Source organism: Notolabrus celidotus, chromosome 2 (assembly GCF_009762535.1).
Source record: "Notolabrus celidotus isolate fNotCel1 chromosome 2, fNotCel1.pri, whole genome shotgun sequence".
NCBI lineage: Eukaryota > Metazoa > Chordata > Actinopteri > Labriformes > Labridae > Notolabrus > Notolabrus celidotus.
Genome location: NC_048273.1, coordinates 25,689,265 through 25,702,984, shown reverse-complemented (window position 1 = coordinate 25,702,984; position 13,720 = coordinate 25,689,265). Strand labels below are relative to the sequence as shown.

Below are 13,720 nucleotides of genomic sequence, written 5' to 3'. Positions count from 1 at the left end.
CACATATTAAAAAACAAAAATGGATTTAGAGTAAAGTAGAGACTAATGCACACCAATTACAATTACAGTAAGTAAATAAAAACAATAAAAGTTAAAGAGTTGAAATAAGTTAAAGCTTTCAAAATAACAGTAGAATACAAATATAATCTAAAGATATAGTCCTACTGTAATGTCAGATGATCTTATTCCCAGGGATCCAACACAACAAAACAAACATAGAAAAAGGCTTCAATTATCACATTAGTGTGCACCATGCATGGCATGTCGTGATTTTTAGCCATTTAGAGTGTAGTTTTTTGTTTCCTAGATCACCAGAAGATTACCGTGAGTAAAAAAAAAGAAGAATGTTTTATGAGGTAACCACAAAATAACTGAGATCTCCTAATTCGTAATTGCTGGAAAACTGAATAGCCCTAGTTAAAATGTATGGGTGCATGTCTGCTCAGGGTTTACAGAGAATGTGGTTGAACAGTTTTATAATTGTAAATATCTTGTATTTATTTTATTTTAATTTAAAAACAACAGTTATTGTTTACCATGTGGACTACAGGTGGCGTCAATATTAAATGGTTATGTTTTTAAGTTAAGAATAGGCTACATGGAAAAGTTTCAACACATTATCTTATTGTTTGTGATTCTTTAGTCTAAAACTACTTGCTTATCATTTTTGGGACCACTGTGGTGAAGTGGCCCTTGGTTTGCACGGCCCTGCTGATACAGACGGATAGAGAGCAGGAGGAGGAGGAGGAGGAGGAAAGGGGAGGAGGCGGTGGAGGAGTGTGTTTGTCGGGCAGACAGTCAGTCAGTGTGGACCGGAGTCCCAGCGGCAGTTTTGGAGAGTCTGATCCGGGAAAACTACGTCAAATACGGGAGAAGTGAAAAGGGGGAATCCGAGATGAGTTGGGGAACGGAGCTCTGGGTGAGTTTAAACTCTTTGTACTGACTGTCTAGCTGTTACTGATTCTTTTACTGCGCTGGCATGACCAAGACGTGGACTTTTGGGACACAGGGATAGGTGCCGTGTTACCTTTTAGCTTTGTGCTGTATGAAGGCGAGTGGCTAATGTTAGCTGTCCGTATGTGCAGTTAGCCGGGGATTGCTACAGCTAATGCTAAAGCTAATCCTCGGTGCACCTTAACACGGTGACAGAAAGCGGCGGAACAATAGAGGCGAGTCTGCAGACACACGGAGCCTGGGGCGGGGGGCAGGGAGGGGGGTCACGCTGCCTTCTCCGCCTAATTACCTGTTAACTCAAATCATACATGTTCAGCTGCCGTTATATTGTGAGCTTGACTGGCAAGGTATAAAGTGTTATGTTGACGGTGTTTGTGTGTGTCACACCCTGTTTCAAAGAGAGGCTGGCAGGGATTCCCGGTAACAGGGTGGAGAGGCGGTGTGATCCGGGTACAGACTACCATCCTCCTCGGTTCTCTCCAAATTCTCCAAATGAACCATCATTTGCAATATTCTTTCTTAATAACTGAGTTGCCCTATCATGGCTCTTTGTTGTTTTGTCTTAACTTCCATGTCATTTGAGAAAGGACAGACTCAAATCTAGCCTATTAACACCTCAATGTTAATAGCTTTAGCAGCACAATTCAATGAATAACTCAATGAAAGACACACTATTTAATATATAGATATAGATATAGATATAATGATGTAGATGTATGAGTTATTTTTAATTTATTTTTATTTTTAAGAATATTTGTATTGCACAATATCATTGTATACAGTCCACATTGACAAATAGAAGCAATCGTATTTTTTCCATTTTCTTACAATAAAATAACAGTGGCCTAAAAAGACATACAATCAAAGTAATAATAATTAATATTATTTAGCTGATTTTGTACATAATAATGGGCAAGATGTAAAATCAAGACTCATGTTAGAGGTTGAAAATAAATACAAGGAAAATTCAAGTCCTTAATTAAATGACTGAGTAAAACAGGTAGAACACACAGCCAGCAGTGTTAGGGTTACTCTTAATCTCTCACCCCACACCGACATTCTCCCCCAGACCCCTTAAATGTGTCAGCACTTGTCCCCATTATCAAAAACTCTCATCCTTCCTGCAATCTTGAATCTAAGCTTTTCCAAATGTAGGATCTCGCCCAGCTCTCTCAGCCACATCTCAAATGAAGGCACAGCATCAGACTTCCATAATCGCAAAATGTATGAGTTATTTTTTTTGAGTCACTTAGCTACTGCAGCTCTTTTTGAACACTAGAGTGGTTGTACACCTCATTTAACATCAGACACTGTCTCATATATAAAACAGGAGGTTTATTTGATCCTTTTTTCCAACATGGGATAGATTTATTGAACATTTTCTTGATCTGGTCTCACTGACATTTTGTTGAGCATCAACCTTTGATTTTTGGGGTGTTGGCCATGGCAAGCTGTTGTAACCAGAGAGGCAACCAGCAGCATCCCCTGTGGGTGTGTTTTAATGTGTGCATTTCTGTGTGTACGTGTGTGTGTGTGTGTGTCTCCCACCTGACCTCAGTGGATGGTATCTGCAGTTTAATATCAGCTCATTTTGGGGCTTGCTCAGCCCTCAAATCTGACACAAATGTCCTGCTACAAAGAGATAAGTGTTTGTGCTTCTCTGTATTTGAAACAGATTTTGTAATTGTGCACACATGCACAAACACAACTGTGATTTGTCAGCACTTCAGTGGCATTTTGTGGGGTGGTCCATTCAAGTTATTCATATTTATGTATTACTCTGTGGGGCAGGTTATAGTCGACAAATGGAAAAACAGCAAGTCAAGATTGGTTTGAGAGGAAATTCAGATCAGATTATTGCTGAATAAATATTTTTGAATTTGTCTTCTAAGATAGTTAAACCATTTTTAATCAGAAAAACATTAGACAACGCTTTTTCTGTTTTAAATGAAACCAAGCTACCATTTGATTCAGCTGTATGAATATATTAGAGAATAAAGAGCATGGAAGAAGTGTGTTCAAACAGGTCCTCAGTCAGACTGCAATTGATTATTATGTAGTTATCACTTGAGCTGTCTGCAGCGTTTAAGCCAATAAAGCTTTTACTTTGAAAAAAAATCCCAATGTTGAACTTTAGATGTATATATTATCAGCAAAAATACCAGATCTTTGCACAGTTCTGTGCAGTATTTGGTTTTGCATATAGAGCTCATTGTGTATGAAGCTATTTACACATCAGTGTATGCAATAAACGTTTTACATTTTGTATGTTAGACTTGACGTAACCAATGATTTATCCTGGAAATAAGTCAGGAAAGTTGGGGAAGATATCGTCACAAAAAAATGAACTGAAAAGTATTGAAAATTAAAAGTAGAAAATTCAATGAAAAATTAAAAAGTGGATGTATACATTTCAAGAAGTCGTGTGAATAATCCATCATCAAGTGTCCATTGAAAAACATCAAAGGGTTATATCAGTGCTGTTAGAACAAAATACTGTTCATTCATTGACTCACTCATTCAAGCTGTTTCGCTTATTTATTCATTCATCGTCGTTTTGTCACTGCAGAGCAAAGACGCTGGCTGAAGGTCGTCATAATCCCCTGAGTCCGTTGATGGGATTAATGTGTCGGCTGTCCGATTACACATGATTGGCTGCCTGATGTCAGATTATGGATTATTGTCCGTGAGATTAGATGTAACACAGATGATTGCTTCTTGTGTTTTACGGATGACTGACTATTTCATGTCCCTCAGACCATTGTCTGGTTTGTTTCATATTATAGATTATGAATGTATAGTAGGGGTTTAGCCCTATAAAAGCAGAGATTACAGTTGTTTGCCAAATGCAGATAATTTGACTAACCAGGTTATTGTCTCATAGTTTCTATAAAGATGGCTTCAATGGGACAGATTACTATGATCTCAATTGAGGCCTATTATGTCATTTCTTAATCCAGAGGTGTGAGAGAATGGTATGAAGCATTTAATAGTTTATAGGGGAATAATTTAACCTGTCTTTTTTACATTTACATTTTTTTTAAAACATTTTTTGCTTAGATTGCATAAAACCCTCATGGTTTCTTGAACTCAAGATTAAAATAATCCCAACATAGCAACTCTCATACTTATTCCAAGTCATTGCTATTCATTTCAGAGTAGCCATTGTACCTAAAAATGTATTGTGTTGCCAGTTTTTTTGACCATCCAAATTGCAATCGACAATTTTTTTGATATATAAAATGTCAGACAAATATTGGAAAGACCCACTTAAAGGGAATTGTTTTGAATACATTTTTTATTATACTAAAAGTTCAAAACACTTATGTTTAATGTAATGTATATATATCCAAAACAACTTTGAAAACACAACCTTTTCTGCAAAGCAATGATTCTCAAACCCCTTAGTGATGTATTGTATTTAAACTTTGGACAGTTTGACTTCAGTCTTAAAGAAAAAACATGATCTGAAGTAGAAGAAGCATGCTTTCTTTGTCCTTTTTATCATGTTGTGTTCCTCGCTCATGTCTCTTTTGTGTGTTGCAACCCCCGGGCAGTAAACAATCCACCAACTTTTACATCTTTATACTCCATCAAAAGTCATAAATATAAAGTGCATTACACAAACAAAAAGCATCCAGCACTCAAGCCAGCGTCAGTGCATTCAATTCCGTTTGGCGCCTTTGCTTTTGCCCTGAGTTTTGGCTCTGGCCCAACTCTTTGAGATATAACAAAGCAAGCGAAGAACATCCTATTACCGCTCTGGCTTCCAGCCCTCCGAGACACACACAGAAAGTAGGAAGTGTTTGACTGTGTTTGAATCGAAGCTCTGTGTGCGTTCTGTGTGTGTGTATGTGTGTGTGTGTGTGCCGAGTGCCAGGATGCTGCCATGCCATGCTGTGCTGTGGTCTGTCTGGTTGAGGTGAGCCGGAGGCCAGCCGAGCCGAGCAGCCGAGTGGGACGGGCAGGCTTCTCTGCTGAGCGGCCAAACTGAAAGACAAGGATAAGGGGATAAAGGATGCAAAGGTAGAGAGGAGAGACGAGAGAGGACAGGCTCTAGATGGTTGGCTAGACTCTTGTGTTTACTTTGAAGTCTGTCAGCTTTTAAATGGATGAGACACTGAAGAGCAATTGTGGAGAGGCAGATCCAGAGCAGTGAGCAGGTTTTTACCCTTCTGCAGACTGAGAGGTCACAAGGGTTTGCTTTTCTTTTATTTGCATGTCATGTGAATTTGGAAAAAGGGTTATTGCTGTCTCATCTCAGGTGTCCTATGGGAAGAGTATTGAAGTATGAGAGTACTGAGGTTACATGTGAATCATTTGATACTTAAAAAGAGAAACAAACAGAAAAAAGGGAAAAATAAAGCAGTGTTATCGGCATCAGGCGGCCATCTGATTCATCCAAGACTTTCAAACTCCTGTTTTTGATATTTATCTATCACAGACAACAATAGAGGTCTGAAACGATTACCTTTCACTGAAAATGACACGCGTCTTATCTAAGCTTTCTATTGAATACTATAGATACATTAGTGCAGATTTTAGTAGACAGCTACCAACCAGCGGTAGTGCATTTAATCAGCTTGAACAGACAACAATGAGAATAACAGATAAACAGTTCAAGTAAAGGTATTCAAAGAAGTACTGATCAGTTTTTACTCTTCAGCGTTGGATCTGAAAGCCTCCTTAGATTTTTTTCCAGCCATCTGTTGGCTCCTGCTCCGTGACTTTTGCCTCCTCTCCCCAGCAGGGTTTGGTTTTACTGGACCTGCTCAGAGCCATTGTGAATCGGTTTTCCGTTGCCAAAACCGGCTACTTTTTCATTTCTTTCTTAGTCAAAGTTCCAAACAAGCTAAGCCAATGCTCCCAGGTGATGTGTTATGTAGTTAGTCAAGTATGTGCATGTTTGAACTAAGTAAGAAGAAAAGGTTCTCATTGTGTGTATGGTGCAACCTGGATACTGGTAAGGACACACATGGATTTTATACCAACTGCACATGATAAAGGACAGTTTGACAGCTGAATGTGAAGGTTTCTGATCTTAACTTACCATAAAGACCTTCATCTCTTGAACGGTCAGATTGTGAGGCTGTAGCAGCTCTGATCACGAGGACTCTGCTGTTTAGTGGGGCAGTAGTCTATGCCTCAGCAGACCACAGCGGGTGTGAATGAAGTCATGTCAAAGCTGAGGGCACCGGCCTGGACGCGACAAGCTGTTACAGCCAGTCATGCCAAGCTCTGTGTGAATGTGGAGGGGGGGGGGGAGGGGGGGGGGGGGGGGGGGGGGGTTTGTAGGTGTGAGAGAGAGAAAATGTTGATTTTCAGCTCTGGATGAGTGACAATGAAGATTAAAGCTGATGTTGTTGAGTTTGTGTCCTGAATGTGAGGGAGGACGTCTTTCTTAATTAGTAAAAGTGTGTGATCACACTCCTCCAAGAGCCAGGGGAAATAAGGAGGTGAAAATAGAGTGAAGGAGGTGTGAGAGGAAGACAAAAAAATACCATAAAGAGGAAGAAAAGGAGATTTAATAACGGGAGGGGAAGGGAAAATTTTCAGAGAGACATGGTCAGAGAGACAAGTGGAGTTTCCAGACATAATGGATGAGATGAAAGTTTAATGATCCCAGTGGGATTATCAGCTGCTTCAACAATGAGGAGAAACGTGATACATCAACAATGAAAGCCCGTCAGTCACAGTAAGACAAGTTTACGCTGAACAAACTGATCCAATCATTGACACATCGTCTGATTCAGAGTAAAATGGATCATCAAGCAGGGCGGCATTACGGCCAAATTCCACCAGATCCTTGTCCAGTCCGTCTCAGATCCGTCACGGCACCAGATAGGTTTCTATTCTAGTCAATGTGCTAACTCCCACTGGATCCACTGCGTTGCGATCCAGCTCTGATCCAACTCTGATCTGGCAGGTTGGAACGCAACAGATCAAATACGCAAGACTTCTATTTCTGCCGGATGCCGGAGCGGGGCAGGAAGTCCGGAAGACACCAAAACAAAATTAACTCATCCGGTTATTTTTCAGAATGAAACACTGTGTTATCGCCAGATCATATTTCACTTAACTACAACAACAAACCGTCATGATGAGCGGAGCCAGGCCTGGAGTCAACAGGTCAGAGGTTATCAGAGGACGACAAAGACAACAAGGAGAAAGAGAGGGGTCGGTTTAACGTTGATTCAGGAATCATTGCGGGAAAACCTTGGCAACATGACTCCAGCTGTTTTGCGGTCCTACTCCGTGCTGCGTTCCAAAAATACAACCGGTGGGTGTTGACGGACGAGAGAGCATGGAGCCGGACCGCAGTGGATCGGAGACGGACCGGACACGAATCTGGTGGAAGTCCCGTGTTGGTGTGTTGCTTCTTGCCATTCACAAGTTGCTTCACAGCTGCTTCCCTTCAGGACAGAAGAGAATAAAAAAACACTTCTTTGTTCAAAGTAGTCCACAACCAAAATGATACTGAGGCTTGAAAAACAGACTCGGTTAATGCTGTCAAAAGATATGCACGAGTATCGAGATATTGAATCCAACTGGTAAACCTTTATCAGTTGGATGAAGGTCTGGGTATAATGGCCATTCTTTCACAACATCTGAATAAATCTCAGCCTCTGTCAGCTATCCTGTGTGTTAAAGACACTGGTATTATTTACATACACTATCTTATTTGTTTATAGTAATATTGAACAATGTGTAGTAAGGCATACACTGGGCTGGCCTTATTTCCAATGTAACCTTGAAATCATGTAACACTTCCTGGTCGTTACTTGCTCGAGGAAAGAAACAGTTCATCTGTGAAGGGAGAACTAACTGGATTGACTTGATATTTCAAGTTCTGAAGGATGTAATCAGAATCTCATGAATAGTTTTGGCGGTATGATGGATGACACATGGACAGAGAAAGTACGGTTCTGACAAACGAGCCAACACTCAACCAAAAATGATTGAATGACCCGTACACAGTCTTCTGGGGCCGCAGTCATCATGGGAGACTAACACAAACACAGATCTGCTGCCTTCTTCCTCTGTCCCCTCTGCTCCTCTCCTATCCCTCCCTCCCTTCCTCTATCCTCCCATTGCCTCACTTCTTGTCCTCCCTCTGGACGTGGTCATAACTGTATCCAACCCGCCAGCTGTTTGGCAGTGGAGCTCCTCTTGGACTCAGTCACTATACCACCTGTACTCCTTTCACATCAGTGCTGTGACCCTGAATAAACCTGTTTCCAGTTAGTCTGAATGTGCCAACATATGAAATATGACCTGCTGTTGAGACCTTATTTACATTTTTGAACCGGATGAAAGGAGTGAAGCTGGGTTAGTATAGTATAGACTCCCGGATTCGTATAAGATCTACATGGTTACTCTTCAATTTGTGTCATGAAACCTCACATCGTTTATCATTATTTCTTTCCAGGAAGTAAAAATCTGAATCACCCGCGACAGAAACTGTTCCAGACGTCTCAGAGTCATGACTTGTTTAGATGCAGGGCTTTGGTCAGAGCTGCTGCAGCTGTGTTCACCGTCTGCTGTCTCCCGGGAGTCCGCCTGCCCGTCAACTGTTTATTAGTCAGTTACTTTATTAGCCAGCAGACAAAAATGCAGGCTTCAGGACGCGTGGAAAATTTGGAAGATGTGGGGAATTTTTCTGGTGAATTTTCCCTAGATCTCTAACCCAGTCATTACACAAAAGCCTCGGCTGGATTTCTGGCTGCTGTCAATCTGAGGCCTGCTTGTATAACATGCTGACAGACGGTAGTTTACCTTACATTTTACACTGATAGCATTTCCTATTTTCTTTACTGTGACACTCAGCAGCTTGAAAGACCTAGAGATAGAGCAGAGTCATAATGCATTGATTTATGCCATACGGTTCATATCATAGCAGTGTATGCATGCCAGGGATGGGCATTTCAAGCCACACACACGCACACACACCTGTCCCGTTGACAACCCGTTTGTGTGGCAGTCGCGTTAACAAGCAGCAGGACGAGGCGCTGCTAGTAGCAGGCACTGAAAGTGGAGTCGGTTGTCTATCAATCAGAAGGTTTGCGGTTCGATCCCAGCTCCGGCATTCACATGCTGAAGTGTCCTTGAGCAAGACACTGAACCCCAAATTGCTCCCTCTGTTGTTCAGAGGTGGGTGAATGTGAACGAATGAGATTAGCTAACACTGGTGGTCCCTTACTGTAGCAGCCTCTACCATCAGTGAGTGAATGGGTGAATGTTACGAGTAGTGTAAAAGCGCTTTGGCTGGTCAGAAAGACTAGAAAAGCGCTATAAAAGTACAAGTCCATTTACCATCTCCATTTACCATGCTCAGTCTCTGGAAGTACGTGTGTCGTAGTGTGAGACTCAGAAACGGAGAAAATTGCAGTGGCTGTTGCTAATGTTTTTTTCTACTTTTGTTATTTAAGGCAGTTAGCATTCTTCTTCTGTTACTTAATGGGGTTAGCAAACAGCTGTAAGACGCTCTATAGCCACCGTCTGGCGGGAATACAGTTTTCCAATCAGGCACTGGTAAACACGCTGAAAAATTGTATTATTAAAATGAGAAAAGATTTGCAGTAACTCTTTGATTTTTTACCAAGTGAACAAATATTTAAATATTTGAAAATCATTGCTCATCCCTAATACATGTATCCATATAACAGTGAGTAAGGTCAATGAGCAGAAATCCTTTTGTTAGTTAGGGGCTTTCATGTTTTTCTGTTGTGATTCATTGGGTTAGTCAAAAATAAAAAATTACCACCAGTATGTAAGACACAGTCTGTTTTTGGTGGTCTCTCAGACACAGTCAGACTATGGTTGTGTTAAAAATTGGGAGGTATGGACCTACTGCCTGCTAATAATTTGCCAAAACGTGCGCCACATTCCTCTGAAGGTACTTTGTTGTCTTAAATAAGAGTTTGTCAATCAAACCAGCACTCCACAAGATGTATACTTAATCGTAAATTGCTGTATTCCGTAAAATCATGATTATGATCTAACGAGGAAGAAAAGCTACTGCCAGCCTGATCCATGTCACTCTTGGTATAAAGATGTTGCACACAAACTTAAAGCCGACAGACGTGCTAAATTCATCTTATTTGTTGTGATTGCAGATGACTGTGTATGCTGACAGCTGGCGTCACCACTTTTTAATATATTTACCCCTAACTCTTATCGAATATATCAATTCAAAGAATTCACAAATTTAAGATAACAAGTGACCAAGCGAGGTAGGTGGCGCAGATTTTGGCAAATTGTATTCCTTTAAGTTGGTACGCAGTTTGATGGTTTGGACTGTTTTACTTTTATAGACTTTTTTGTATCCTATAGACCGGGCATACCAATCTTCAATGACCCTGCATAACTCTGCAAAGTTAACCCTCCCTCGCAGGCTAATTTCTGTTGACTGAAACATCAGTGAGACTAATGCGTCTGTCATTGCTGATTCCTGTTGACATAAACATGCAACAACTTTTAGACTCTGTGATGTAAGAGAGATATCTTTCAGCTGATGTCCTGATGGTTTATGTGTACTAAACACATCAGCTGCCTGCTAAACCTGCTCTCACCTCTGCTGCGTTGATGCTATCTGCTCTGCGGAAGGACGTAGTACAGGATGATGGTGACATACTCAAAGACAACGCATTTGTGGCACATTAAGATAGAGATAATTGTGAGGATAAATAGAGTGCTCTTTTATTCTACATAGTTATGTTTTTTTTTTTAACAACAGGGAAGAAGAATTGTCATCGATACTGATTAATTTTTGCAGCAGCCACTCGGGCTGACTGGTACTACTGCAGACAGACGATTATATAAGACAAAGCTCTCATTGTGCAGCAGAACCTCTGATTGTTGGTTCACTTCCACGTTTAGTGATTTGGTTCTCTGTCACTGTAGCTTCCCTTAGCTACCAATGTTTGAGCGTGGAGAATAAATCAGGCGTGATGAATAAATCAGGCACCTTTTTGTTCCCTCTCTCTGTGCGGGTTCATGCAAGGAACAACCAGGGTGTTAATGTTTGCCAACTTACGATAAACCATTACCTCTTCTTATCCCATTATCAAGTTGATTAATGCACCTTTCCCTCCCTCTACATCCTCCCACCAACCCCTCCCCCTCTTTATCATTCCTCTGAACAAATTCTGCCTCAGACAAGATACAATGTCAGGTGATTTAGAAGTGTCTGATGTCGCAGAGCCTTGAGTAGGTTCAAGTGTTCAAGTTTTCAAGGGGCCACAAACACTGTATTATGGGTTCTAGTACTAAAAGTTGTCATCCTCGCTGGTCAATACCAGAATTACAAGTCAGTTAAACCTTATGATAATGTCTTTATTCTAGTAGGCCTGAAATGCTGGTCATATGTTGTAGCTGGGGTTGTAATACTGCTTAATGGTTGCTGCTATATAATGCATACATACTTACCTGGATGTAAACAAGCACAGATGACAAACGGCATCTCATAACGCGGCGTGGTTTGGATAATTTTGATCTAGAGAATGGAGATAGAGTTGTATGAAGGTTGTATCTGATTAAACTGACATGTAACTACTCGACCGGAGCAATGTGTTACCAGCACAGGCATGTGGATGCTAACCTGCAAGGAGGACTGAAGGCTGGTGGTGCTAGCTCTGCTAGACCAATTCAGCAATCAGACTCTGTGATCCTGTGTTTAAAAGTGGCAACCTCCGGTCTAAAAATATGAGTCCAATGCTGAAGTGCTAAAAACTGCAGTTCATCGAGGATCCGCTTGAGGCTGGCTCCGGAAGTACCGGAAACCACATACACACATTAATTCAAAAGAGCCGATCTTTACAGCAGAAATAAACATGTTTACAGCCTGGTACAAAAGATGAGTGTAGTCAGTTGCCACTGTATGTTTTGTCCTGTTCTATTTGTGAAACTTTTTATGCTGCTGTCTTGGCCAGGACTCCCTTGAAAAAGAGACTTTGTATCTCAATGGGACTATTCCTGGTAAAATAAAGGTAAAATAAAAAAGAAATAAAAAATAGTCTGGGTAGCTCATGTCTTGATTGGCACACACTGTAATTTTTTTTCTAACGCAGCAATTTCGAAGATATTTAAATTGCGAGTCTTCCAATGAGAGGCATAGCTGACTTGATTGACAGGCGGGAACACTGTAGCTGTTGGCTAGAGGCTCAAACCCCGCCTCTTTATGCCGCAATCGCCTGACAGAAGCGATATGGCTCCCGCAGAAGATTGGGACGATTGGCCTCAAAACAGCGCTTCAGAAACAGATAGGTGACGTCATCTATATTTTATACAGTCTATGTTTTAAAATGTTTTCTGAGAGTTATCTTTGACTAGTTGTGAAATGAATCACAGTCGACTGAAAAATTGTTTTCAAACATCTGCATCTTGTGTATTAAAGTAGTGTTAGTTTATCTGAACTCCCTCTCATGAAGATTCTGGAAAAGAAAACCTGTTTCCTGAAGTCTTCAGTGACTCTAGCTGTAGATCAACCCCTCATGGAGGTTGTGACCCTCAAGGTAATTATTCGCCTTTTGACTGTGGACTTCCAGGAACAATCTCAAGGGCTCTCGTAGGTCCCCACCCCCCCTGCTGATTTAGCAGTAGATGTTGTGTACAAGTTATACCTAAAGCTGTTTCACCCTGCTGCCTTATCGCTCAGCTGAATCTATTTGTGGTGCATATCTGTGCTGTTGTGGTTTGATAAGTAAATGTATGGGAAACACTGGTGGGCAGGAATTTACCACAACGCACATACCATAAATATCCTGTGAAAAAGTGTGCATAGACATAGGACAAGCGTAACTAGGACAGCCCCCCCCCTCTCAGTCGGGTCCCGTCTTTCCTCCCTCCGTCTCCCTCTCTGTCTCACACACTGCCTGTTTGCATACAGGGGAAACAATGTTAATTCCAGCAACAGAGGAGTTTTCCCAGGCTGTTTATTTGTCCAATGAAGCTTCAGAGACCCATAAAACTGCTCTGTGCTGCTCATTGCACACACTAACACATGCACTCACCCCCACACACACACGCACACACACTCTTTCAAGCTGCTCTGCATGGAGGGTTTCTGGTTACCTTGGTAACCTATCTCAGTACTCAGTAAACCCCCTGGATACTGTGGGTACCCCAGACCTTAATATTTCAGGTAGTCTGAGCGCTGAATCCAGGATATTAACATACCAAACAGCAGACTGACTGACTCTTACGGCTGATTATCCCTCTTTTTCATTAGACACAAGGAATGATGTTTGATTTAATTCACAGAATAAAAGAAAAAGAAGTGTGAAGGACTCTCTCTGGGACTTCTTCCACATGAATATGAAAACAATGGTCTCAAACAGGACTCAGATTTCTACGGCCATTTATGAACTAGTTTGAACCCACTTTGTGACCCGCTATTGTCTCCCAGAGCAGTGTTAAACAAACACAGCTTTGTGTTTTTCTGGGCTAAACTGGCCATTGTTCATTCAAACCCACTTGATGTTTGTAAGTTGTTACTCATAAGTGTGTCAATGTGGCACTGACACAATTAGGGCCCATGCTCACGGCTGAAAACATGCTGTTGAAGCGGCCATGCATGGCTGTATCACCACCTAGGAATAAAAGTAGCAGCTATAGTGGCGTAAGTGGCAGGTATAGCTTCTGCACACAGGGATTGCAGCATTGCAAATGGCTGAAATATCTCAACAGGGATTCACTGGATTGCCATGATGACTTCTAAATGATTGTACAGCCCCACAAGGAGAACTCCAAGGACCTTTGGTGTAGA

The 13,720-nt window shown here is 41.4% G+C and overlaps 1 protein-coding gene across 2 annotated transcripts in view; it reads left to right on the top strand.

The window, feature by feature from the left end:
• Positions 1–656: 656 nt before the first annotated feature.
• The window catches only part of fnbp1l (formin binding protein 1-like), a 55,322-nt gene continuing 42,258 nt past the window's right edge, over positions 657–13,720 (top strand). Inside the window, exon 1 of one of the 2 annotated variants that reach the window (XM_034703408.1) lies at positions 657–919. In XM_034703408.1, coding sequence (XP_034559299.1) covers positions 896–919 — 24 coding nt within the window. In that variant the 5' untranslated portion in view covers positions 657–895. The remainder of the gene's footprint in view (positions 920–13,720) is intronic. The other variant, XM_034703415.1, reaches the window with a different exon arrangement.